This window comes from Anarhichas minor, unplaced genomic scaffold (genome assembly GCF_050575085.1).
Source record: "Anarhichas minor isolate MPS153535 unplaced genomic scaffold, ASM5057508v1 ptg000012l, whole genome shotgun sequence".
Lineage (NCBI taxonomy): Eukaryota > Metazoa > Chordata > Actinopteri > Perciformes > Anarhichadidae > Anarhichas > Anarhichas minor.
In genome coordinates, this window is record NW_027466458.1 from 4065265 (window position 1) to 4089939 (window position 24675).

The window sequence follows — 24675 nt, forward strand, 5'->3', positions numbered from 1 at the left end:
TTGTGGTGTTTAACTTCAACACATGATGCATGACTGGCAAACAGTGGACCAGGTTAACTGGCGAATTTCTCCTGATAACATCCACTTCCCTGTAATGCCCTGAGAACTCAACATTTATTATTATTATTCATGTTGATGGCTGATTTTTTATTTATTTTGTACCCCCTGCATTGGCTTTTTTATACGTCCAGTGACTGTGAAGAAACTGCATACGCAAGATTCCCAGACAAATTCACCCAAAAAGGTGTGCGTATGTCTTCCTTCTGTCCTGGCCTCCTTGTTTTTGTTATCTAAACATAACTTGAACTATATTTTAACTATCCATGAGAATGCAAACAACAGCAAACATGAACAAAACATAATTAAGTGGCACTGTAGGTAACTTCTGCCTTTTGTTATTTTGAATTTGAATAACATAGCTGTAGCTATGTAGGGAAATAAATGCTGCCAAGTAGCTTGATTAAAGTGACTTTAGTAAACCAAGTCACTCTACTTAATGCACTTCTAGCACGCCAATAAGAAACCTCAATGCAGAGTCTTAAAGCACAAGGTTTATTGATTTATACAGAGATCACATCACTGTTATTTAGTACTAAATGGATGTCATAAAAAGAGATTCGGAGAAGAAGTTTAATCAATGTACAGCAGCCCTTTTTACTTAATGTAGGGATGTTGGCGCCAAGTCCAAGCATGAATGGATCAAAAAGTACAATATTGTCTCTATTACACTTTAATTTCTCACCGTTGTGCTACTTCAGATGATGAATGAACGTTGGCAGTGGCTCCTGTCACAGTGAAGCACAGTGTTGTCAGCTTTAATATCCATTCTGTTAAGTTATGATGACAGTGAGTAGAGAGTCATCATGTGGAAAAAAGCTTCAAAGATGGTTGATGGTGAGGCAGCCACCTCAGTATTACACATCACTGCAGATGCTGCTGAAGCCTCGGCCGCTGCAGGTGACGGCGTCGGTAGCATTGTTAGTGTTAGGAGTTATTTTTTGGGTTTTACTCATGGTTTATAAATAATGCACTACACTAAGACATGGATGTACCACATTTCATGGCAACCCATCTAATAGTTGCAGAGATATTTCAGTCTTGACCAAAGTGGTGAAGCCATCCATAGAGCCATGATGCCACTGGCCTGGCTAAAGACGGATTATTGTCTTGTCATATCAGCTATAACAGTCATGGTAAGATCTTTCAGACACCTAATACTTTCAGAAAAATATTCTGTACATTGGCACATTTTGAAAAACGGCAAAACCGTTCTTGTAGAGTTTGTCTCCATTTGTAGACGGTAATGTAATCCCCTATCTCACCTATCATGGGTGGTCATGACAAAGACTTATGCTGTTCATGAATAAAAACATCCTTTGCAGAACATTGGAATTCATTTTTTTAGATGAAAGATATTAAATTCAACCAATTTGGATTAACCCTTTTGTATACTACCTTATTATGCCCATGTAAACACCACCCTTTCCTGTGAGGTTTGCAGTATGGAGGCATACTACTCACTAAATCTTGCACTAAATGTGTCTTTTGGATCGCCAACAGCGCTCTTACAATGACAACATAGGCATGTATTAATATACCAAGAAGTAAAAAAAAAAAATAATAATTGATCCCAGCAATTTCCACATGCTGTTGCTACTGGTGAGATCTAAATTGTTCCTGTTTGATGAGTTTTCTCCATACACTTTTTACGGCTGTGGAGTTGGTGTATGGCGACAGTGGTGAGAATGGTCCAGGCATTCAAGTGGATAAAAGAACCGCAGGAAATAATGAAAGCTACCCAGTCTGAAAGAGAGGCTTTTGTCAGGCGAGCCAGTGTGCTGCAGGGCCTCTTGACAGTTGGATCTAAAAGCTTTCTCCACTACAATTCCTTTCTTTTAGTGAAATAAGGCACATCTACATACTCAAGAACTGTTGAATTAAATCACTCCCTCTTTGTCATTTCTTGCCTGTATTCAGGAAATTGCTCCTACGAACGAACTTGTGACCTGTAAAGGATTTGGACGAAATTGATTGGCCAGAGTGGGAGTAGAAGTGGGTCTGAGCTATATATCTTTTGGGAAGAAAAGTGGTTTTGCCATCTGTTGTGCTGGAAGGCAATAAGTATTGATTAGAAAAATCCTCATTCCACTCTCACTGGCTTTATAATTAATCCTACCCCGAGAGGAAGAGAATTATTAGGTCTCCATTCACCACAAAAAACCTGTTGGAAACACCACGTCGTAGCTGCTGTCCTTTCCTCAAAGGCGGTTGTCAGAGGTGTAACACCTCACATCACCGAAATGTCATTTCTTACAGGATTTGAGAATAGTTGTCAGCTGGCTCATGTAAAAACATACAAGACTCTGTGAGCATTCATTGCTTTATATTCAATTGTCAGTTCCCAAAGTCCCTGTTTGAATCCAATAGCTCCTAATAGCAACAGCTTTTAACAGAACCGGACCACCCTGACCTCTGATGTTCTCAGTCTGCCTTATTGCCGTGCTTTACAGGAAGTCAGTAGCTTTACCAATGATTTGCTAAGATAAATACGCTTGATTAACAGACTTATTAACAACTCACTACTGTTCAAATATAGAATAAATAATTCACTAACAGTAATAAAGTTACTATGAAGAGTTTCACCCATAGCTGGTAGGCATTTCAAGGGAGAAACGCTTCAGAGGAAGTGCTAATAGACTCGTAGTTTCAATGAGAATCGATTGCTGTTGACGAGCTTTGGCGGCTAAATGGACAAGGAAACTGGCACTCCATTTGAAAGCCCAAACTCCATCAATAGAAACAAGTACTGCCGTGTGTTGGTGTGAATCGAGGCGACTCACACTACTATCAGCTTTTTACTGTAGGATGACGTGGAGGTAGTGAATCAGTGAGATTTATGACCTGTCTGGTCTGTGGTCGTTGGGCGCATACTGACCGATGGCTCCTAAGAGGAATCAGGGTAGAAGGGGTTGAGTTGTGGTGGGGTGATATGCCTGTATGTGAGAGTTATATTGATTTGCCATCATAAAAGTTCATATAAATGCCAACATGTTGGTAACCCTGACGGTTTATTGTTATAAGTACTGTGTATGTATATTGTAGCAGGGCTCGGCCACCTTTTTGATATGAAGTGCCATTTTTACGTCTCAAAAATCAGTGGGCCATATCAACATTTCACATTGTGACACCACATCATAATTTAAATCTCTAATTTGACTAAATCCATGTATAGCAAAAACATCTTTCTCACATATTCAGGGAATTGTAATTATATATGAGAGCACTATACAAGAACGCTGCCATCATTATGAAAACATCCACATCACAAAATAAACTTAACAAATTCTGGAAAGACTGGTACTGGTATTTACCCAAGCCTGCCAGTGATACTGTTTAACGTGGGTGTCTCATAACAAACAACCCTCTACTGAAACCTGGAAGGTCAAATTACTCAATCAGTTTCCTGTATTTTGATCATAAATGTACTGTAGAAAATGCATTACATTGTCATCTGTTTCTAGCAGAGCTCGACGATGCCAGTTCCCTGCTGAACACTAATATTTGTTATAGCTGTGGGTGAATAAATATTGATTCATTTGCAGAACGTACGCAGAATGCCAATTGCTCACGACACGTCTTTTTGTGTAGAAAGGTGGCTGCGAGCAAACAGGCAGAGCTGCTGTCATATTTGTGAGGAGGAGCAGAAACAGTATAGCAACGAGCTACATTAATGAACATAAAGAGACAATATTTCCGTATAGTTTCAACCTGCCAATGGCTCAGTATGTTATATAACATACAGTATAAAATATGCATGAACCTGTATGTGCAAACATCAGCAAAATTCAATTTGTGTGGCTCAAACTCAACTACTCTTTGGTGAGAATGTGAATGTAAAAAAAGAAAGAAATGATTCCCTTTGTTCTGACCTTTACTGCTCAATAATGTGTCACATGAACACGACTTATGAGCCACATTTCGGTAGAATCTAATAAAGTTTTGAATGAAAATGTCTTCTCAGCGTTGTATAACACAAATGTGCAATGTTAATGGGGCGTTACATTCATAAATATCTGTCTTATTCATGATATTAGGGGACGGGGCAGATGGTGGATGGGTGTAGAGGGTCTGACTCACTCCAAAACAAACAGCGATCAGAAGTCAAAAATAATTACCACAATCTTTACAGCAGCACCGTCATTATTACTCAGTTTGTGTTTGCAAGTCTAAATAATGATTTAGACTTCGAGACTGAATGAGGACACGTAAACGGTTATTTAACCGGTAGCAATACATAATGCAGGGGGAGGGGAGGGCATTTCTTCAACTTTGGCACAAACGTCCACTTGGACTCGTGGATGAACTGATCAGATTTGTGCGGGCAAATGTTACTCATGTCACTCATCTATTTGTGTTCGGGTGGAGCTGTTTAAGAGCCGATGCGGTGGAAAGACGAGAGGTGATCCGTAGGTGGATGCATGAACAGGAGTGACACATGCGCATCACTTTGCTCCGCTGCTGAAACAAGACGTGAAAGTGAAAAATCAAGCAAGGTCTCTGAAAATACATCACATCACTGACGCAACACAAAGCACTATTGGAGTGCTTTCATCTCATACCGCGAGCGTCGGCCTTGAAAACATTAAGTCCTGGGGAGAAAGGGAGGGGCGCTCTTGTCCATCAACAGGAAAGAGGAGCAGACATATAACACTCCTGTAGACAAATCTTTGGTGAACAAATTGGATGGAAACGCAGAGATAAAGCAGTGATGTACAGTTTTTGTTATGTATGCCGGCCAGCTTCCACAATTAGACCCCCCCCCCCCCGCCGTGTCAGACGTTTTTTGAAATCCAGTAACAGGCGTCCTCCCCCTCTTTGAGTCTGCTGCTTGCTTGGCTGCAGACTAAAGTGCACCCAGTGACCCGGCATGATAATGACACATTGCTATGACACCGAGTAGGTGCAGATGTATTCAAGTGTGCAAGACTGGATGTGTTCTACGTGGATACATGTCCAGCAGTTGTCTCAGTTTGAGGATGCATTTGTGTCTGCGTTTGAATGTGCGTCTTGTGCATGGAAAAAAAAGTGTGTGTGTGTGTGCGCGCGCTGTCTGCCTTAGCTCCTGTTGTGTCAGGGAGGAGGTGGCACTGTTCTGTGCAATAAGAGCAGTGGGCCTGCGGGCAGGAGTGGCCATCTGGACACATGGTAAAGAGCCTGGCCCAGACATCAGTGGTTTCTCAATCCCTCCCAGTGTTATCAGATCTCTTTCTCTGTTTGCTGTCTGTTTACATATCAATCGACAATGATGCACTGTATTCTAACATTCTCTCCTTTTTGTTGCTTGCCTGTCTCCATCTGTCTGTATATTTCTTTTTCTCTGACTCCCTCTGCCCATCTCTCTCTCTCTCTCTCTTTCTCTCTGCTAACGGCCTCCTCTCGTCTTTTGTCTCCTTGCAGTTTGCTGTTTTGTGGTCCACAAGAGGTGCCATGAATTAGTCACATTCTGCTGCCCAGGGGCAGATAAGGGGCCGGACACAGACGTAAGTAACCAAAGCCCAGCTGTTGCCAGTCACGTGTGTGTCGGCGAGGAGGTGCCTTTCCTGTCATTGCACTAAAGTGCATGCGCAGTGTCACCAATATATGCAGTGGTGTCAACCAGGCCGGCCTCTTTTCTGATCACTCTTGCTCTCTTTGTAGTGTACTGTGGTTTACACGAAATATAAATCTCTTTATTGTGATGTTGATGTCAAGCTAAATATTGATCAAAACATATTGACTCACAAAATAAAATAAAAAACATTACACTGATAATAGAAGCTCAGCATCTTTTGTTTCAATAGATCTCAAAAGAAGAGCTTTAGTCTTTTCATCTGGTTTTATCAATTAAAAGAAGGCCACTAAAATGTCGAATTCAGTCGAGTCACGATTGAATCACAGCAGCAGCAGGTGGCTGATTTAATTCATCTAATTTTAATGTTGCAGTCGAGTCAGTATGATTTAAATATTCCACTCAGTGAGTCACCATTCCCCACCGCTTGAGAATAACTAAACTTTAGATTATTCTCTACCTGCAATAATAAAATCAAAGTTGATATTTTTTCCTCCAAACTGGACATATCTAAAAAACATGTTTGGACATCATGACATACTGTCAGTGAGTGTAATTCACCCAGCAGAACTGAGTTCATAGTATAGCTGATTAACTGTGCCATTAACAATGACCTGCTCTGGCCCAGAGACAGATGGGAAATGTAGGAGTTTGGGCCAAAGGCAACACATCTCCATCGGTCTTTGCCAGACCAAGAGATACACACAGTAACAGCTGATTGCTTGCACAAACATGGCAACCCATTTTACATAGCTGGCACGCATTTTGACATTGAGTTATTACTTTTAAGGTAGGTATTACTTTTTTTTGTTGTTGTTTTTTTCACCAAAGTAATGGACACAAAATAAAGCCGAGCCAATCGAGACATTAAGCCGGGATGATTGTTTCTTCTCCTACCAATAAGCTCTTTATACCAATAAAAAACGGACCAATGAGAGTTTACCTCGTCCAATAGCTTTGAATGTCAGTCATGATGCCACACTGTGGTGACGCCCATGTGTTTCTATTTTCATGCTCTCAGATACGTTCACTTGCTTGTGAGATTATATTGACTTGAACAGTCCTAATCTTCAGAATGAAATGAGCTATAGCACTCGCGGGTTCGATATGCATTTGACTGACAAAACAGGCGTCATAACCACGAGTGCTTGTGATTCAGCAGAGCTAGCTGGTTTACACCTGGATCGTCGCTGCGCTGCATTCTGTCCTCTGCTATGTGCCACCAGCCACTGCTTACCTGCTTGCTAAGCGTGAAACTCTATTTACATGCCGGTTTGCCTGCCAGGCATGCGCAGCAGCACAGCCTGGCCTCTGTAACTGGAGATATGTCAGTGTGTCATTCAAGATCATCAACCCAGGCTCTCTAAATAGAGCACGTCACGGATGACACAGAAGCCGTAACAGCAGAAATGAGTCTGAGTTGGGGGATTCTCGATCCGAGCAGGTACTGGAGTTCGGATTAGTGAGGCTCTTTCGTGACCTTTGACATCTGTGCTTTGCAGTGACCCCAGTTTCCCAAGTAATGCGTTGCACAGAACGCACAAAGTTCTTTGTTAATTAATGTACAAGAAGCTTCTCAATCATTCCTGCTCGATACAGTTTTTCCAATTAAGATAATTTCCTTTATTAATGTTGTTGTGTCAAATATCAGTTTCCTTTCAGACCTTTCATAACTCGCCACTATTTAATTTTTTTTTAAATCTATATTGATCCCTTTAAGGGGGAAATTTGTATTCTGCATTTGACCCATCCCTGTATATAGTGAGCAGTGGGCTGCCAATGACAGGCGCCCGGGGAGCCTGGGGTTCAGTGTATTGCTCAGGTACACTTCGACACGTGACACGTCCTAGTCGAGGATCAAACCGTTGACCTTCCGGTTCCCAGACAACCCTCTTAACCCAGTGAGCCACGGTCGCCTATTGTACTTCCTGAAGTCAAAGAGATTTAAGACTTTAAACTATATGATTGTCATTGCTACACTTGGATACAAGGATAATGTGTTATAGCACAGTAGTAGAAGAGAACCAGTGTGTAGAAATCCAATCCGACGAGAGCAGACTTCACTTAGAGAGCCAGAGTGTTAAATTATTCTCAGCCTTTTCTTCATGCAGGCGCTCTGGGTGGTTTTATGGCACTATAACAATCCACGTGACCACATGGCAGCCACACCAAATATCTTTAATAAAAAACAAACATGTATGTTATCTCTTTCTGTATTAGAATATGTGTGTACATTTCTGTGCACTCAGCCCTGTTGCTAGGGGCAACCACACATATTACATGGCTTGCTGCCTCCCGGGCGTGCGATCCAGGAAGGCAATAACTCAGCAAATATCCTGAAGATCTGCAGTATCTAGGCTACCTGCATTTCATGACTCATTTCTGTGTTTTATAACTCTCCTGCCGGAAGAAACAAAGTGTGCACAAAGATGCCAACGAGAGCCCCGAGATCTTTTCAGTAGCGAGCTCGCCATGAGCGGCTAGCCTCGGTTTGACGGGACGAGATAACCGTGGCTGTTTTGTTCCTCGGGGTGTTGTTTCAAGGGCAGGGAAGGCTGCAGATATGCACACACTCGCATGTGCAAATTCTGTATAGTCGGTCTGGTAGTTTGCCACAGAGCACAGTCACTGGTGAGGTTGGAGGGTGGCGTGTTTGAGGAGAGAACTAACACTTGGTTCATCTCCCAGTTTCACAGGCACTGGAGCGGATGTCTGTCTGCTCACAGGCTTGCTGCTCAAACTCATCTCATTACTAATATTACTTTCTTGTTGAAATTGTCATCTAAGTTGGTGGAAAAGGTGCATGTGAAATTATTGTATGCAGAATTATTTAAATAAAACTGGTCATCTGCTCTGTCTTTGGATCAAATGTACTTGCCTCCGGGCTCCACAGCGCTGTTTTTTCAAAGAAAACCAAATGACCCACAGTAGTCGGGTATAAAACGTAATTGCAGAAAATGCTCGATTGTTTCTTATTAAAAGTGTTGAGAATGTAATATGGCTCTTTAGTCTCTTAGTCTGATTATTAGCACTTACTTTAACAAATTGTTTTCGCTGGACTGCTGGGTGTAAAGTTACCTGCAGGTCGAGCAAGTTCACTGCTTCACAGGACAAGACCATCAATAATGCAAGAGCCTCCCTGTTACCCTACAGGTGCTCAGCAGATGAAACTAAGAGGTTTGATGTGCTCGCTTTTGTGTGGGTGTGTGACTGCTGCATCATTGATGTCCACTTAACCAGTGCAGCACATATGACCCGGGGCAATCTGCGGATCTTTCTGCACTGATTTCCCCTCAGATCACACACACACACACACACACACACACACACACACACACACACACACGTATGCGTACATTCAGACAATCACTTAGGGCTGCCCAGTGCACTGATATCTGTGACAGAGTAACTGAGTTAAGCGGTACACTGCCCTTTCTCCTTGTCTCCTCTGCTTGGAAACTTACCTGAGGCTGACATGGCAGCCTGGCAGAGCTCACACTAACACCCCAAAAGAATACCCTGCTTCTTCCAAATATCCACCAGTAAAATGGTATCAGAAAGACAGCCTTAACCACTCAGCTGAAAGGAGGCAGTCAGAAGGTATAAGTAGAGTCGTTCTGATAACAATACCAGTATCGGAAATGCCTCCCATACAGCCTAAAATGACGGATCAGGTTTGCGAGTCTATGCGCAGACCCGATGTCATCACTTACGCTACGAACAACAGCAACACGTGTCACTCGCTACCCGATCTGTACACCCCGCTCGACTGGTGCCGCACATGTGCAACTCTCAGCAGAGATGAGAAAGAAGCGAGATTACTCACCTGTTAGCTACTTCCATCGTCGTCCTTATCATATCAGTATACTCAGTACTGGCCGATATCCAGATTCAGGTATATGGAAGCGGTATCAGGAAGGACACAATGGTTTCTGAACATCTCTAGGTATAAGCAGGCCTCCAGTTGATCTGACAGAAATCTTATTTGTATCATTAGTGAGTAATGCCGTAGGCAGCAGTCATAGTAATATTTAAAAGGGCAAATCACAGAGGAGGAGATGGTTTTGGCAGACTCCAGCAGGTCTGGGAGAAGTAGGTGTTCTGGGGACAAGGCCTGGGACGCACACTGTCTCATTACAAGGGCTCTTCATGGGAATTGAAAACAAGATTAAACTAGAGTGGAGCTAAATTACATAATCTCCGCCACAGGCATCTTGGGTTGTCAAAGGCAATGGAGCCTTACATCTGTATTTTTAGTATACTTCCTTCTAGTGAAGGTGTTGGCCATTTCCATGAAACAGGCCTTTTCTGGCCCAGAAGCTGTCTATAACACCGCGTCATGGTTGCACCATGCGGCCACACCCCTAGTGCAAAGAAGTCTAAAGGAAACCTTGTCAGATATCTTTCTTTCTTTTCACCCCTTTTTTTCTATAAATATAATTAATTAATAATTTGTTTTAGTTTTACCCCCTAAAATGAAGCAAAACCCGTGCAGACAATGTTTTGCACACTATGCTGCAAAAATTTGTTGTGGAAATTAGATTTTTTCAAAAACAAAAAAATATGTTTTTTATATAAATAATAAAAATGTATTAGATATATAAATGTAGATCTTGAAATGTCAGACGTTCCCCAAAATATTTTCTGAATGTCTACCCCTCTTACTATTCAATGTTTGCTTGCCTGTGTGACGTAATGACCTTTGTATAAGTGTCCCCACAAGTCAGCCTCCCACCCCTTGCTGGGTCGAACCCCTGCACATGCTTTCAGCACACGCCCCTATGGAAGACTTGGCACAAGCGCCCGCTTCCAAGGAAACGTGGTCACACAGAAACCCGATGCCCGATCTGCTCAGAGCGCTGATTTTATTTTGGTGTGTGAGTGGTGACATGTCGTGCAGAGCCCTGTCAGGGTGCACTGTTTCAGCCAAATGAGATCATTGTAGACACAAACACACACGACATAAAGTCGCACAGTGAGAAGTGCCAGATAGGCTTATCTTTTTTGCCTGGTAGCTAGAGCTGCAGCCTGCAGAGCGGGCACATGAGAGGTGACACACACACAGCAGCTACTCGCGTCCTTCAGCGGGGGGGAATAAACAAATGTCCTCTACTCACATAGCCTGTCTCTTTCACCAAGCTGTATTCTTTTAGTGTGTAAAGCTTGTCATTCTGATAAACACCAGTTGCTCAAAGAGATGAGATAAGAAATCAAGGGAGGAGGAGAAAATCCTTTCAATTTCACAAATGTGACCCATTACTGTCATTACAATCTACAGTGGTGAGAGACTGGAGACCAAACAAGAAGGGGAGGGTTCAGGAAAGAGAGGGAAATGGAAAGGAGATATCTTTTCCTGATAAGAAAGAAGTTAGGACAACATGAAGCGCTGCATACATGTCAAAAGGTCAATTGACTGTAATGCACCCTTCCTGGTGATAACTGTAGATGCACTGAAACTACATCTGCTGGATGAGGATTTTGTTTTGGCTCAGGGTTTCTTCTTTTTATTAATAAAAAGCACTTTAGGCTACAATATGGAGATGATATACGAGAACCATTTTTCCCTGAGTGGGCCTTTTCGTCTGTGCCGAGACAAAAGCCCTGTTGGTATTAAACATTTGAATGAAGTTGCTGATGTACAGTCCCTCAAAATGCTGGCCATGCATCACAGTCGGACCTTTGTGGCTTCCGCCTTGCAGTAAGACTCTATATGTGATAAGACAGGGATCAAAAACGTTCTCATCTCAGACCCCCCTAGGAATTAAGTCTCCTGAGGGGACACAGGCTAATATAAACAAGTGTGTGGGCGTAAAGGGGCATTCTCAAAACCTACTTTATACCCGCGCTTGATGATATGTGTAGATAATATGTAAAAGTTACAATACAGATTGCTTTCAGGGACATAAGCTTCAAGTTTAAATTGCAGCCAGAGACGGACAAGAATATATGTTGTATTGAGTTCCCATGCTCTGTGACAGACAAACATAAACAGTTAATAATTCGTCTGGGAAGTGATTATAGAGTCAGACTATGGATCATTACAGGTTTCTTGAACTGTCTCCCCCTAAAGATTCACAGTGACAAATATTGTGACACAGCTACACAACAGAATCCCCCTGCCGTTTTATTTCAAATAAAAATAGATCAAACTTTTGAGGTTTGGCAATCAAACTAAAGCCCGTTCGTCATTATGGAGCAGGTTGAATGCGACTGTGTTGCTGAAAAACAGCCTTTGTTCAGAAGCTTCCCTAGATACCTGAACGATAGCGGTGATTGATTTCTTATTACGCTGCCTGCACAACAGTGCCTTGATCTTCATTGCTGCGCAGACACGATCCATGTCAGCAGCTTAATTCAGTTAGGTTTAGTTGATGAGAGTCACCTTTAAATACTGTGTTTTGTACAATAGCAGTCACAATATTATTATTTTTAGCACCATTGTGGGCAGCTCACTCAAATGCCGTATGAGCTGTTGACTTCCAGCCAGATTCTCATCACTGCATGGATGTGCTTGCTCAGCCGTAAGAGGAAAAATCGGTATCAATAATTAACATCATAAAAGTCCAAATTGTCCTTGTCTTCTAAAAAAAAAAAAACCATGTTTCTTCCATATTTACGAGTATGTGTATAGCAATTGGTTCACTCCAGTCTACACATCGCAGCTTTAAGTTACAGGGAAAATGGAGCCTTTAAAAAAAATACTTCTTCGGATATATGTCATTGTTCCCAGTGATTATCATTATTGACTTACAGTTGACGGAGAGTCCCCTGGGCTGCCGGCTGGTATTTATATGCTCTGGGATCCTAATGAACACTAACAGGTCTTGAGTCTCTCTTGCTAATGGTCTGTGACATGCCTGTCTGAAATGAGGTTCGGTCGAGGCTTTGCTGGGGGGAGACGTTGCAGAAGGGTGTAAGTGCTTACATTTGCTCTCTGTGTGTGTGTGTGTGTGTGTGTGTTGGAGGATAGAGGATGGGTGGGTGCACTGGGAGCTGCTGAATCACTTGCTGGTGAAAAGTCTTGTTAAGCACCAAAACAGTTTTTGTTCCGGCTGGATAGAAATACCCAGACAAAACAGAAGAAGAGGAGACTGTAAGAAAATATAAGTGTGAAATTAAAAGATGTACAGTGGTACAAGCTTGAAGGGCGTAGGTTTGCCGCTCCCCACCTTCCACTCACTTACACACAGATACTACACACAGATCTTCTAATTGACGTGGTGAGATGCAAGCAAAAAGATGCTGTGCCTCGTTCTTCGCTGCCAATAGGGCAAGTTTGTCATCGCCAGCAACTGCAGTTTTCATCATCCACCTTTCATTTGCACACTGGAGACAGAGATACGCAGTAGAAACCTCAATGGAGACACTCTGGCTTTTTATAATAAAGATAAGGTCTGAAACTTCCCCTTTTTCAGAAGCTTCATGCTTCAGTATACCGCGTCAGCTAAGTCTATTCTGGGGGATACTACACAACCAAAGACTAAAGACTGGAGCTTGTGGTATAGTAGAAACTTGGCCCTGTGGTGTATGTACTGCACATACATGAATAAAGTAAAGCTCCAAAGATGTGGACTGAATACAAATCTATTAATGCTGCGACCTTTGGGCTGCGTACAACTGGATGAACTGTGTGAAGTGACCATCATCTGTGCCTGAGAGTCCCTTTGAAAGTCTCTCTGGTGGCTCTGTGGCAGGATCATTTACCAGTTTCAGACCAGAATGAGAGGAAATATTTCTAGAGCGGCCATTTCACACTCGCATTCAGGAGGTATCAGCCAGACGTACAGTTTCTCAGCTAAAAGGCATTGCAACCACTTCCTGCTCCTCAGCGGATCTGTTTACACATCACTACTATAGGTGATTATTCGGAGGATACTCGACATATAAAGCTCTGTTTGACAGTTTTGTTGTAATTTGAATAACCAGGCACAGCACAGAGCAGCATTGTTCTCCCACTGATGTTTTCTTGACTGGAGGGACTCGTTCACTACAGCTATTATTGCTCTGCAATTCTACCTGTAATGAACAATTGAAAGCAACAAATTCCAAATGACTGTGTGTCAAGAAATCCCCCAACCTAGGTCTAGGCAGGTTTAGGGAAAATAGAAATCTCTCCATCACAGATTAATAACTGTGTACGAGAGGCACCCAGAATGCACTGGGCCTCTCAAGACTAAACGGTCCCTGTTTGTGCAGTATGATGGGAACCAGTATTACACACACACACACACACACACACACACACACACACACACACACACAGCGACAACAACATATGGAACAATTTATGCATATACACACAAACAAACACGCAGAAATTTGCAGTGCACTGAAGTCACACACAATTTAGTACCCAAAGTACACACACACACACACACACGCACACACACATTCCATCAGTCCCTCCGAGGTTTGTTTACAGCAAGTATGTGGTAGCTCGTCTTGCTCCAACCATGCTAAGTATTACTGATGACCAACGCATGGGAGAGTTGGAGCTGCTCTTGACCCCGAATCGACTCGGTGTCACAGTTGCTGCTGGACGAGAGTTTGTCCTCACCAGCGCCTGCCAGCAAGCTGCAAAACCTCAACATCTGCGCCACTCGTCCATATCAGCATCAAGTGTTAAAGCCACCGCACTGGCAGAGCATGTTTGAGGTTTTATTTGGCTGTCTGTGATTTTAGATAAAGTTAATAAAGAGACACTTTCTGGGATTTTACACTGTTTTGACTTTGGTGATCCATAAATCTTGACATTATCGTACCTTTTTATTATTAGGCTGAAACCAATATGTTCAGAACAAACTAAAATCTTTGTTTTCGTGTAGTTTTTTTGTTTGTTTTTAAAATCCTGTCAAACAAGGCCATGTGCTATAACTGTCCTGCCTGTCAGTGCGCTCAAAAACGCTTGAGACAAAAGCCCGAGAGGGTCTGAAGTCTAAACTTGACCTTGCATATACCAGCGAGGCCTGAAGCTGAACCATCGGCAGAACCCCAGAAATAGAATGATACAAGTTACAGATGGGTCAGCCTGCTCCTCTCCCTCTCCTTCTGTATCTCCAGAGACTTAGAGTTCTCTCTACTCGTGTTTGTTATTCATTGCAGGTGTGAAAAGTTTTACCTGCATTGAAACAGGCGAGGAAAAACAAGCTATTACAGAAACTGGAAAGTGTTTCCAACATGTTGCCAGTTCACTTAAGCAGCTCTGAAGCCCGGTAGTTGCTGGCAGTTATTGAGCCAACTTTGTGCTGCAAATGTTTGAGGAAAGTCAGTCTCTTGCTTTAGTATACACCAGTGAGAAAAGGTCAGTTATCAACCCTCTGTGATGATAATAATATAATAATAATAAAATGTATTTATAGAGCGCTTTTCACAGACAGAAAATCACAAAGTGCTTAACAGAGCAGAAATTTAAAAGCATAAAAAACACAATGTGACCATAGGGTCAATAAATTACATACACAGAGAGAGAGAAAAAAATAATAATAATTAAAACATATTTTAAGAGCAGGTCTGTGATTGCTTGATTTGTGATCCAACTGATTACTGCAGAAATGTGTTATATTATAACAAAATGTGCTGAACAAGTCTATTATTGTCCGGCTAGGATTTATTACTTCCATCAATTGAATTCTTTGTTGACAGCAAGATTTGAAGGAACGCTGACCAGTAGATTACTAATTCACTTGTAGTGCTTCATGTCCATTTCTGACCATGTGCCACTGTTGGCTACACAGTATTTCCTGAAACAAAGTCATTCTCCCTCAGTGAGACCTGAGCGTGACTTCTGTGAATAGAAAGAGGAGTGAGTTGGCCTATTGTATTTTGTACACATTTTTTATCTGTCAGATTAGATCCCTGCTTATCTCTCGGGTAGCACTTAATCGCGGTCGATATTAAATATAAATATGACAATCTTTCCTTCTTCCTATTGTCTCCTCACGAAGCTCTTTGAACACAAACTCCTTCTACACCAGGCACTACAGTATGTCAGTCCATAATTGAATCCCCAAACACAGGCATGGACACAAGCTAACTTTTATAGAGTTTTCTGCAATCCAAACAAACCACAGAGGGCAGAGTTGAACAGCCAAGCCACTGCCCCTGTCTGCTGGCTCATTACAGTGAAAAAAGACTCTGCCAAGACTTTGTCTTTTAAATAACTTTTTCGGCACACATCTTGTGAAGTTTTTTTAATTATTAAGCACCTGACAGATGGCCAACGTCTGATAAGCCAATTTATTCTGGCTTTTGCCATTTGTAACATGGCCGAATTAACTGTCAGCTCCTTGTTTTTTTTTCATTTTTCCCCTCGGTTTCTTTTTTTACTCCCTGCCACCGCGGGAGAAAAAATTGTAATAGTAGGTAGTGCCGTCATCTTTCCAGCCGATGTGACGGCTGTGACAAACCCCCCTGGTCCTCTCCTGACCTTGTGGATGTCACTCACAGCACTTGTGTGCATGGCTATGCTAATGAACCAGCAACTGCAAATGAACATGTCTCTGCAGTGTCCATGTGTGTGTGGGAGCCGTATTACCTGGAGCTCAATTATCTCCAGCTGTGCAAAGGCAAACAGGAGGGTTTGTTCAAAGAGCTGAAAACTGAGTTCAGTCTGTCTCATGCTGCGCTTTCCTCTAAATGGTCCATTTATAAAAATCATGCCAATGAAATGGAAATACGCATCTTCTTGAATTCTATTTGTAAGAGCCTCGAGTAATTGTTAAGCTTATTCTTGTGTGAACAGCTTTCACTTGCAACGTTGCAAATGCTCACGCTGGTGACCGACGACATCGTCACATTATGAATTCTGACAGTCGGAAATGCAGTTTTTCAGCAGGGTTTGTCAGGTATACATGGAATGTCAAATGCACGCGCTCCTGAACCAGTGAAGAGTTGCACAACTTTTTTTTTAACATATTGTCAAGCTTGTCTAGTATTATTGCGGGAACAAGAGCACCCAAGCTCCATAGAACAGCACTGTGATGGATGGCATTTATTGATACAAAGTCAGCCAAAAGGGCAACTTGGGCCCTGGCAATGGTTAAACATGTCAGCTATTATCTCTAGCTCAGCTAGCAGACAGATGTGTTAACAGATACAACACGGCAAGGAAAACCCCCTGTGAACTGTGGTGGCAACCTGCCCTCCCTCTCAGCACTCAGCAGCTTAGTGAAAGGCCAAGAGGAATCAGGGTGGTGATTTGTATGCTAAAAATAGTAACCGTGCTTTGCCCAACACCTCATGTTTGGATAAATGATAGCTCCGTTTTGTTGTCTTCGAAGCCTCTCCGCACCTTAGTAACCACAGTCCTGTAGCTGTGGTCCAAGACAAGAATATTCACTAGAAAGTATGTGCCTGTGTGTCAAGGGGGGGATAAAGTGATGGCTATCTGCTGCTGATGGAGTCATTCCATCTCTATTTGACATGCCACACCGCTTTATCATGAATGCGCCTGCGTGCGTCCATCCACGTGAGACTGTAATGAGTGAGTGCCACCGTTTTTCAGAGCACAATAGGGTTTGATGGGAGAAGGGAAATGTGATTAATATGATGTAAGATATAATTAGAAGTTGACAATTTAATGACGGTGACGGGATTGGGTGACACAGTGAGACAGAGTGCCTTGCTTGGTTCAACACACTGTCAGGGTGTCATTAGTGCCATGTGAAGGGGTTTGGACAATGACTCTTAACTCTGCATATAGTAGTGAAATATCTCACACGAGTAGTAGATGCTGTTGCTGAAAATCAACAGAACTCCCAAATCAACCAAAATAGCTCATTTAAAAAAGCTGTGAAGTAACTGTTTTCAATTGACCAAACCCGTAGCTGCAGCTGTTGATTTAGGAGATTATTAAGCACGCACACGTACGGCTCATGTCAAAAATGTCAAAATGTCCTCACCCTTAACTATATTGAAAGTGAAAACCACCCTGCTGAACCTCTCCAAGTTATCCTGCATGTGTGTGTGTGTGTGTACACGCGCACGCACATACACACACACGCATACACACAAGCACACAGGTTAACCACAAGAGAGGATGACTCAAAAACTGGTAAAATGAGGAGCCTCCTGCCACCTCCATTTCAAATGTCACCTCACAGTGAGGGATGATGGGTAAGAGAGGGGTGAGAGAATTCAGAGGGAGTTTAGTTTTAGTCTTGTTTGACGCTTGATATTAAGGAAATTGTTCACCATCAAGCGTCACTGGTACGACCTTTGTCTCAGTCCTGTAGGGAACAGGTGGGTCAAAGAGATAAGTGAATGAAGGAAATTACAAAGATAAAGTGACGATCAGTGCGTCTCATTTCTCTCTCTCCGTCTGTCTCTCTCTCTCTCTCTCTCTCTGTCTCTGTCTCTGTCTCTCTCTCTCTCTCTCTCTCTGTCTCTGTCTCTCTCTCTCTCTCTCTCTCTCTCTCTGTCTCTGTCTCTGTCTCTCTCTCTCTCTCTCTCTGTCTCTGTCTCTGTCTCTGTCTCTCTCTGTCTCTGTCTCTGTCTCTGTCTCTCTGTCTCTGTCTCTGTCTCTGTCTCTGTCTCTCTCTCTCTGTCTCTGTCTCTGTCTCTCTCTCTCTCTCTGTCTCTGTCTCTCTCTCTCTCTCTGTCTCTCTCTCTCTCTCTCTCTGTCTCTGTCTCTGTCTCTCTCTCTCTCTCTCTCTGTCTCTGTCTCTGTCTCTCTCTCTCTCTCTCTCTGTCTCTCTCTCTCTCTCTCTCTCTCTCTCGCTGCAAATGTCACACCAGGTGGAGCTCTTTTGACTCTGTGGGAGGCAGGTTGACTATATTAGCGACCAGCCTCTTTGATGATTGCTACACTTGAGTCATTCCAAAGTCTTCCGTTCAATAAAATCCCAAAATAGAACCGTCAGTGTTGTTTTGATTCTGAATGGCTGCTATTTAACTCCCTGAAGCTGATTGTGAGGGAGTTGGGATTCGTTAACCCTTCAGGGTAGACTGCAGTCTTTGTCTTGTTAGTTCACAAGTGAAGTGAGAGTAGCATCCGTTCGAAGATGTCAAAGAGGTCACAGTCTTTCATGCACTTAAGTGTTTCTCCTGCCCAGAGAAAGCCAATCCTTGGTCCATGCACATGCGGGTTTCTAATTGGCTTTTCACACGTCGAGTGTGCAAGTGCATGATTAACACTTTTGATAGGGAAACCGTTTCTGTGAAAGCAGAGCGCCATGTTTAAAGGAAATATGACTACGCAGAGCGTTACATCCTCATATAATAATTCTATGCAGAGTCCAACTAAAGCTCAATTGAACACAAAGTAACCTCAAGAAGTCTAAAGAAGTTGGTTTCCACCAAGGTGGCGGCGTACTGTATCACTAATTAGTAGCCATTGCTTCCAAAATAAGGGCAGGGATCGATAAGAAATGTGATTACCGATCTGCTGCATGTTCACAGTTGTACAGTAACCAGGTTACTACAGTGCAGATACATGTGTTGCTGCGTTACCCGAGTTCTCAGAGTAACCTGGTTTATTGTGTGCATGTAAACCTACTGACTGTCTTTTCTTTGTCTTGCTGCAGCACCAAACACATAACCTTGACATTTACTGAGATTAGATACAGTTCTTGTTTGGGTTCCTGGGTGATTGTGTGTGATTGTATGATCGGTGGTTGGGCGGATCAAATGGAGGGAGAATTTTGAGAAAGGTTGAACACTTGGACTTTTATTTTACCACCAATGGCTCCATGTTCCCAGCTTTAATTGCTCTGATCATTATTTTAAGAGAAGAGCACAGGCCTTCCTCTCCGTCTGCACCTCCAAAACAACCTCCATCTGGACTCCATAATGTACCACACATCTATAGTGTGTGCTGCTTATTCAACACACCACAACCAGTTGCAAACAGATGTAGAATATTTGAACATATTCTTCATTCTGTGGGAGTTTGCAGAATGTTGTTTGTTAGTTTAAGCGTTCACGTCTCTTCAGTGACCAGAATGCGTTACGCAAACTCTTTTCCAAAAAAACATTTCATATTGTGTGCAGGTTTGATGTTGTTCTGTCCTAAATGTGTTACACTACATCAGCTTCACAGCCCATATGGTATTGCCATTTTCCCGCCAATTATACTTGTTAACTATGTTAACTCACTGTGAAAATAAATGGTGAGTTTCTTTTTTTGAATTTACTCCAAAATAAGCAAATTCATGTATTTGTGTAGTACAGGGAGTGGCCTTTAAAATCCATTGTGATGAGAATCTGCACATTCATTTTGTTCTTGTAGTGTGTCTAACACTGTCCAGTCTAACTATCTATATTTTGCATACATGCAATACATATTCGTGTATATACAAACCGAGCACCTTCCCAATTTAGCCTGCTGGTGTCTGTTCACGGTGACACATGCTAGCCAGGTGCAAGAAGCACAGTACAAGAACACAGTCTGGTTTAAGGGAAATTATAGCTGCAGCACCAATCTATCGAATCAATAATGTAGTAGAATCTTCGTCCCCATTATTTTTTTGTATTTTCGATAAGTTATGAAGTTGCAAGCTATTAATCACTGAACTTATGGAGGGTGACTCTAGCCGTTCACCTCATCCACCTCTGCCCTCCCCTCCCCTCCCCTCCCCTCCCCTCCCCCCTTCTGCTGGGAAGTCCCTGCTCAGCTTCTCCCTGCCAAGCTGTTCATTAACAGGGGCTGGTTGGCGTCCTGTTTGCTAATTAAACTGGGTTGTAGAGTCTGGCTAATTAGCCGGCATCACTGTGCTCACCCCCTGTGCTTCTGTTTTCATCACAATCTCCTGGTTGCCTCCAGTCTTTTGATCAGCCTTCTGCCCTGTGTCTGTTTTTGATCTGTGGCTTCACATGCAAATCAGCCTGGGATTAGTACAGGGCAAATGCTAAAATAACTATAGGGATTAGATAAAGTAAAATATGCTCCGTGGTTATTGAAAGATAATACACAACTCTGATTACATTTCTATGTGAGTATTTTTCAGTGATTGCTGTGTTAATTAATCATCAGAAAGTTTATGTTGGCTCTATCTTTGTTGACCCTGAAGTAAGAATAATGTACTACTATAATCTACTACTGTACATGTTGCAAAGGAAGGAGACATTTTTCAGGGCAAAATTGTGCCAATTCAAGAAGTGGTTAAGCTCAGTTTAGGTGATCGCCGTTGTTTATTTGTATGGACGCTCAGTGTTGGAGGAATGTGTTCTGCTGCCACAAATTGAAGGAAAACATCTACGTCTGATCCTCATCAAGGTCCGAGTCACCGTCAATTCACCTCAGAACCAGTTGTCACCATCTTTCTTTGTAGCAGCTGGATACCTTGCATACTGATGCACTCATGCAAGCTCAAACTATTCATTGAGAAAAATATAGATAGTATTCTCTAATCTATTGTACAACACGGTGTTAAATTGCACCCTGTCCTTGCATGTGACATCTGGGCAATCCCATTGGCTCTCATATTACCGGTAGCTGAACCTCTTTGCTGCATCATCCAGTCAACATGTAACACCCCCTGGCTTTGTTTTGCCATTATGGCCTTCTTGTGTTGAGCCTGGTGATTGACTTCATCATTGCTGTTGGCGTAGCACTCTGCTTCCCCTGCTGTTCTGCTAAGGCAGAGCCACCCAGTCCGCCTCGAATGTCCCATTAAGACCCAATTAGGCTGTAATAGGGGATGGAAGCCACAGGGGTAAACCCTGCCGTCCCACAGCTCGCAGAAAGGACGAGTTAATGGACAACCGAGTGTGCTCAGTGATATGTAGTTGAGTACATCCATTTACAGGTTTCATCTTCTGCACATTACAGCTTGCCCTGGTGACTCTTTAAATGGCACCCTGCAAATCAGTCATAGCTGACACTTTAAACCTGCCAGGCTAGATGTTGACAATTCATTTTGAAAGGTGAGCTACAAGTGGCCGAAAAGCAGAAAATTATATATATATATAATATGATTAGTAATTGATTATTAATTTATGTAATTTATGACATAAAAATACAATAATTTAGTTTATATAGGGATTAGCCAACAGCCTCGATAAGTTAATTGTGAACTGAGTATCATTGTGTTTATAGGCATGGGAATGTATGTCCACCACTTTGGTCCAGACTGTAATAGTTTAACAACTGTTTGACAGATTGCCATGAAATGTTGTAAAAACTTTCATGGTCCCCAGAGGTTGAATCCTAAGGACATTGGTCATTAATCAATGGACACTGATCCTTTTCCTCGAGCGCCACCATGAGGTTCATATTTGTGGTTTTAGGTCTTGGTTACAGTCTTCTCTTTTAAATGCAACTCTGTGATCGGATGTGCAAGATTGGAACTCAGCTGTGTCCACCTCCCTGATCCGACAGTGATCGGCTATATTTTGTGGTCAAAGAAGCGCCTGTAAAACTGTGGATTTCATATCCTTTAAATTCTTCACAATAAAAGTCCCCTGTTAGTTTTGCTGCTTACTATTCCTCTGTGCAGTATTGGTAGACTTGTTTAATTGAGGAATAGCAACTAACAAAGCTCTTATTCTGTGATCAACACATTTTCCAATGAAGCAGTAACTTAACAAGGCTCAGACAGCGGGACCCAGCTGTGCCACAGTCCCTGGTTTCCTCCTCTCTTCCCTTTGCTCTCCTGGGGAGAGGAACTCCCGTGTGGGAGGGGAAGATAATGGAGACCTACGTTTGATAAATTGTCCGAATTGTGCCCACATGCTGTCCTCACCTCACAGAGATCAGAACTCAATGCGGGCCCGGCCACATAGCATGTGGTCTGGTTGATCGTGTCCCAATGCGAGCGAGATCCGATCTTGGAGCGTACAGACTTGTCAACTAATGCGTCCTGGCATAATCGGATGACAGAAGTCGCATTGAAAAGACAAGTGGAACCACGACCTTACAGACATGCTGTCATTCAGGAGGCCAACGCGTGTCAAGCAGCTCTCAAGGCCTAAGGGACTGGATTGTTTTTTTGCTGATTTACCACCTTAACCTTGGTTGGCCTGTTATCATTTCCTCATTGTGTCTTTTTTGTTGAGAGTATTTTCCATTATCTGGGAACATTTAAGTCATGTTTCAGCCATCAAAAGCTGATTTGATAAAAATACATGATCCATGTGCAGCTGAATGTGGCTCTTAGTCGCCATTGTTCATTCATGTAGATGGAGAAAACAAAGCAGGGGGGGGGGGTGCAAGAGGATAATCCTTCAGGATCAGCTGTGTGTGGGTGGACATGAGTAAGTGCTGCTGGCACAGCCTCTCTTTACTGTCTGCCTGTCTACCTGTCTTGTTTTCACGTCTGTCCTTGACTGACACACTGACTGACTGCTGGCCTGCACGTCGGGGCTGCTAATTGGACAACGTGCACTGTATGTGATTGTGTAATTTGTGTGCCTATGTCTCCATGAAAATGACAATTTGACAAAAAGGTGAAATATGTTGGCTATCGTAGCGGCCACAAGTTACAGTATGATTGAGAATGCTGAGATCATCTCAGGCTTGCTGACAAAGCTAGATCCTGCATACGTGTTTTCATTTTCACTCCCAATTTAATTAATTCAAGTCGATCACGATTCTCCATATACCTGCAGATTGCCTCAAGCTGTGGGGTGTTACTTATGCATCTACTGTGTGTTCACACTGTCACGTGCGATGGGGGAGTTTAAAGTCACTTAAGATGATCGACATCTCAGATAAGCCGACCAGCATCTAAGTGCTCATGTCAGAAGAGCTTGGCAGTCAGAGACATGTTGCTGTGAGATTCTTAGGAATCACATTCTCAAGAGCAGAAAATGTCCTCAGAGACACTTAGACTGTGTTAGACACACTATAAGAACAAAATGAACGTGCAGATACTCATCGTAATGGATTTTAAAGGTCACTACCAGTACTACACAAATACATGAATTCACTTATTTTACCATTAATTATCATAGCTAGAATGACATTTTAAGTACAGTATGGGGGCCCACAGGAGGAGTTACAGTTGGTGACAACTACATCTACTTTATAGTGTGTTCGAAACCGTTTAGTAAATGTTTATATATTGCCAATAAATGTTATATTCAGCGATAGCTCCATCAAGGCTGAGCTTTTCTGCATTTCAAAAAGTAACTTCCTGGTTTGTTTTCAACTGCACCACTACAAGCTGTGTGATATACCGACTTTCTGTTATTTTGAAGGCGAATAATTCTGAACAATTTTTTTAATTTTTAATTTTATTATACTATATTGATCCCGTTAAGGGGGAAATTTGTCTCTGCATTTGACCCATCCCTGGATATAGGGAGCAGTGGGCTGCCAATGACAGGCGCCCGGGGAGCCGTTAGGGATTCAGGGACACTTCGACACATGACACGTCCCAGTCAAGGATCACTTGAGGAAGTTACTATTAACCAACAGGACCGTATTAGCACTACCACTACGCCGCTGGCAGATTGCTTCACCGTGGGGAAAGCAGACATTTCTCTCCACCAATCTAATAGTTTAGCCTTCTGCCGTGACGGCTGAGGAGGTTATAGCAGGAGGCTAAACTAAACCATGAGCAACATTTTCTCCCAATCTCTAAAACGCTTCACTGATATTGTAGCTCCCTAGAATCACAGTTTGTCATCTCAAATGTATGTGATATTTGTTGGCACCCAACAACAACACAGCAGGATGACCTTTTAGATGTGTAGCTTAAGCCCACTACTCTGAGGTGATTAGTGTTCGCCTCCAGCTAACATCGTGACGTAATCATTGTCTGCTGTAAAAGGGTCTATTAAGAGGATGTTTCAATACCTTCCTGTCTGATTGAAAACTGTCCCTTGACTTGACTTATATGTTAATCGGAGTTTAATATAAGGCATTCAAATTACGTATTCAAGTATGTCTACGGCAGCTGGAATGAAATCAACTCTGTTTCACATCAGGATTTACTATACCTATCACGGAAAGGCGCCTGATAGACGGACAAAGGAAGCGTTTCTCTTTGTCCTATGAAGGTGTGAAGCCTCTGCAGACTAACAGGCAGGGAAATGTCAGATTGCAAGCGAGATCTGAGGAGCCAGAATGAGGCTCCGCTGCATTAGACCACAGGCCGGTGTCAACCTGACTGAAATGGCAAACT

At 42.6% G+C, this 24675-nt stretch overlaps 1 protein-coding gene across 2 annotated transcripts in view; it reads left to right on the forward strand.

Moving 5' to 3' along the window:
• The window catches only part of prkcaa (protein kinase C, alpha, a), a 125404-nt gene that overhangs the window by 40870 nt on the left and 59859 nt on the right, over positions 1–24675 (forward strand). For both annotated transcript variants that reach the window (XM_076090335.1, XM_076090336.1), the window contains one exon: positions 5458–5540. In XM_076090335.1, coding sequence (XP_075946450.1) covers positions 5458–5540 — 83 coding nt within the window. The remainder of the gene's footprint in view (positions 1–5457; positions 5541–24675) is intronic.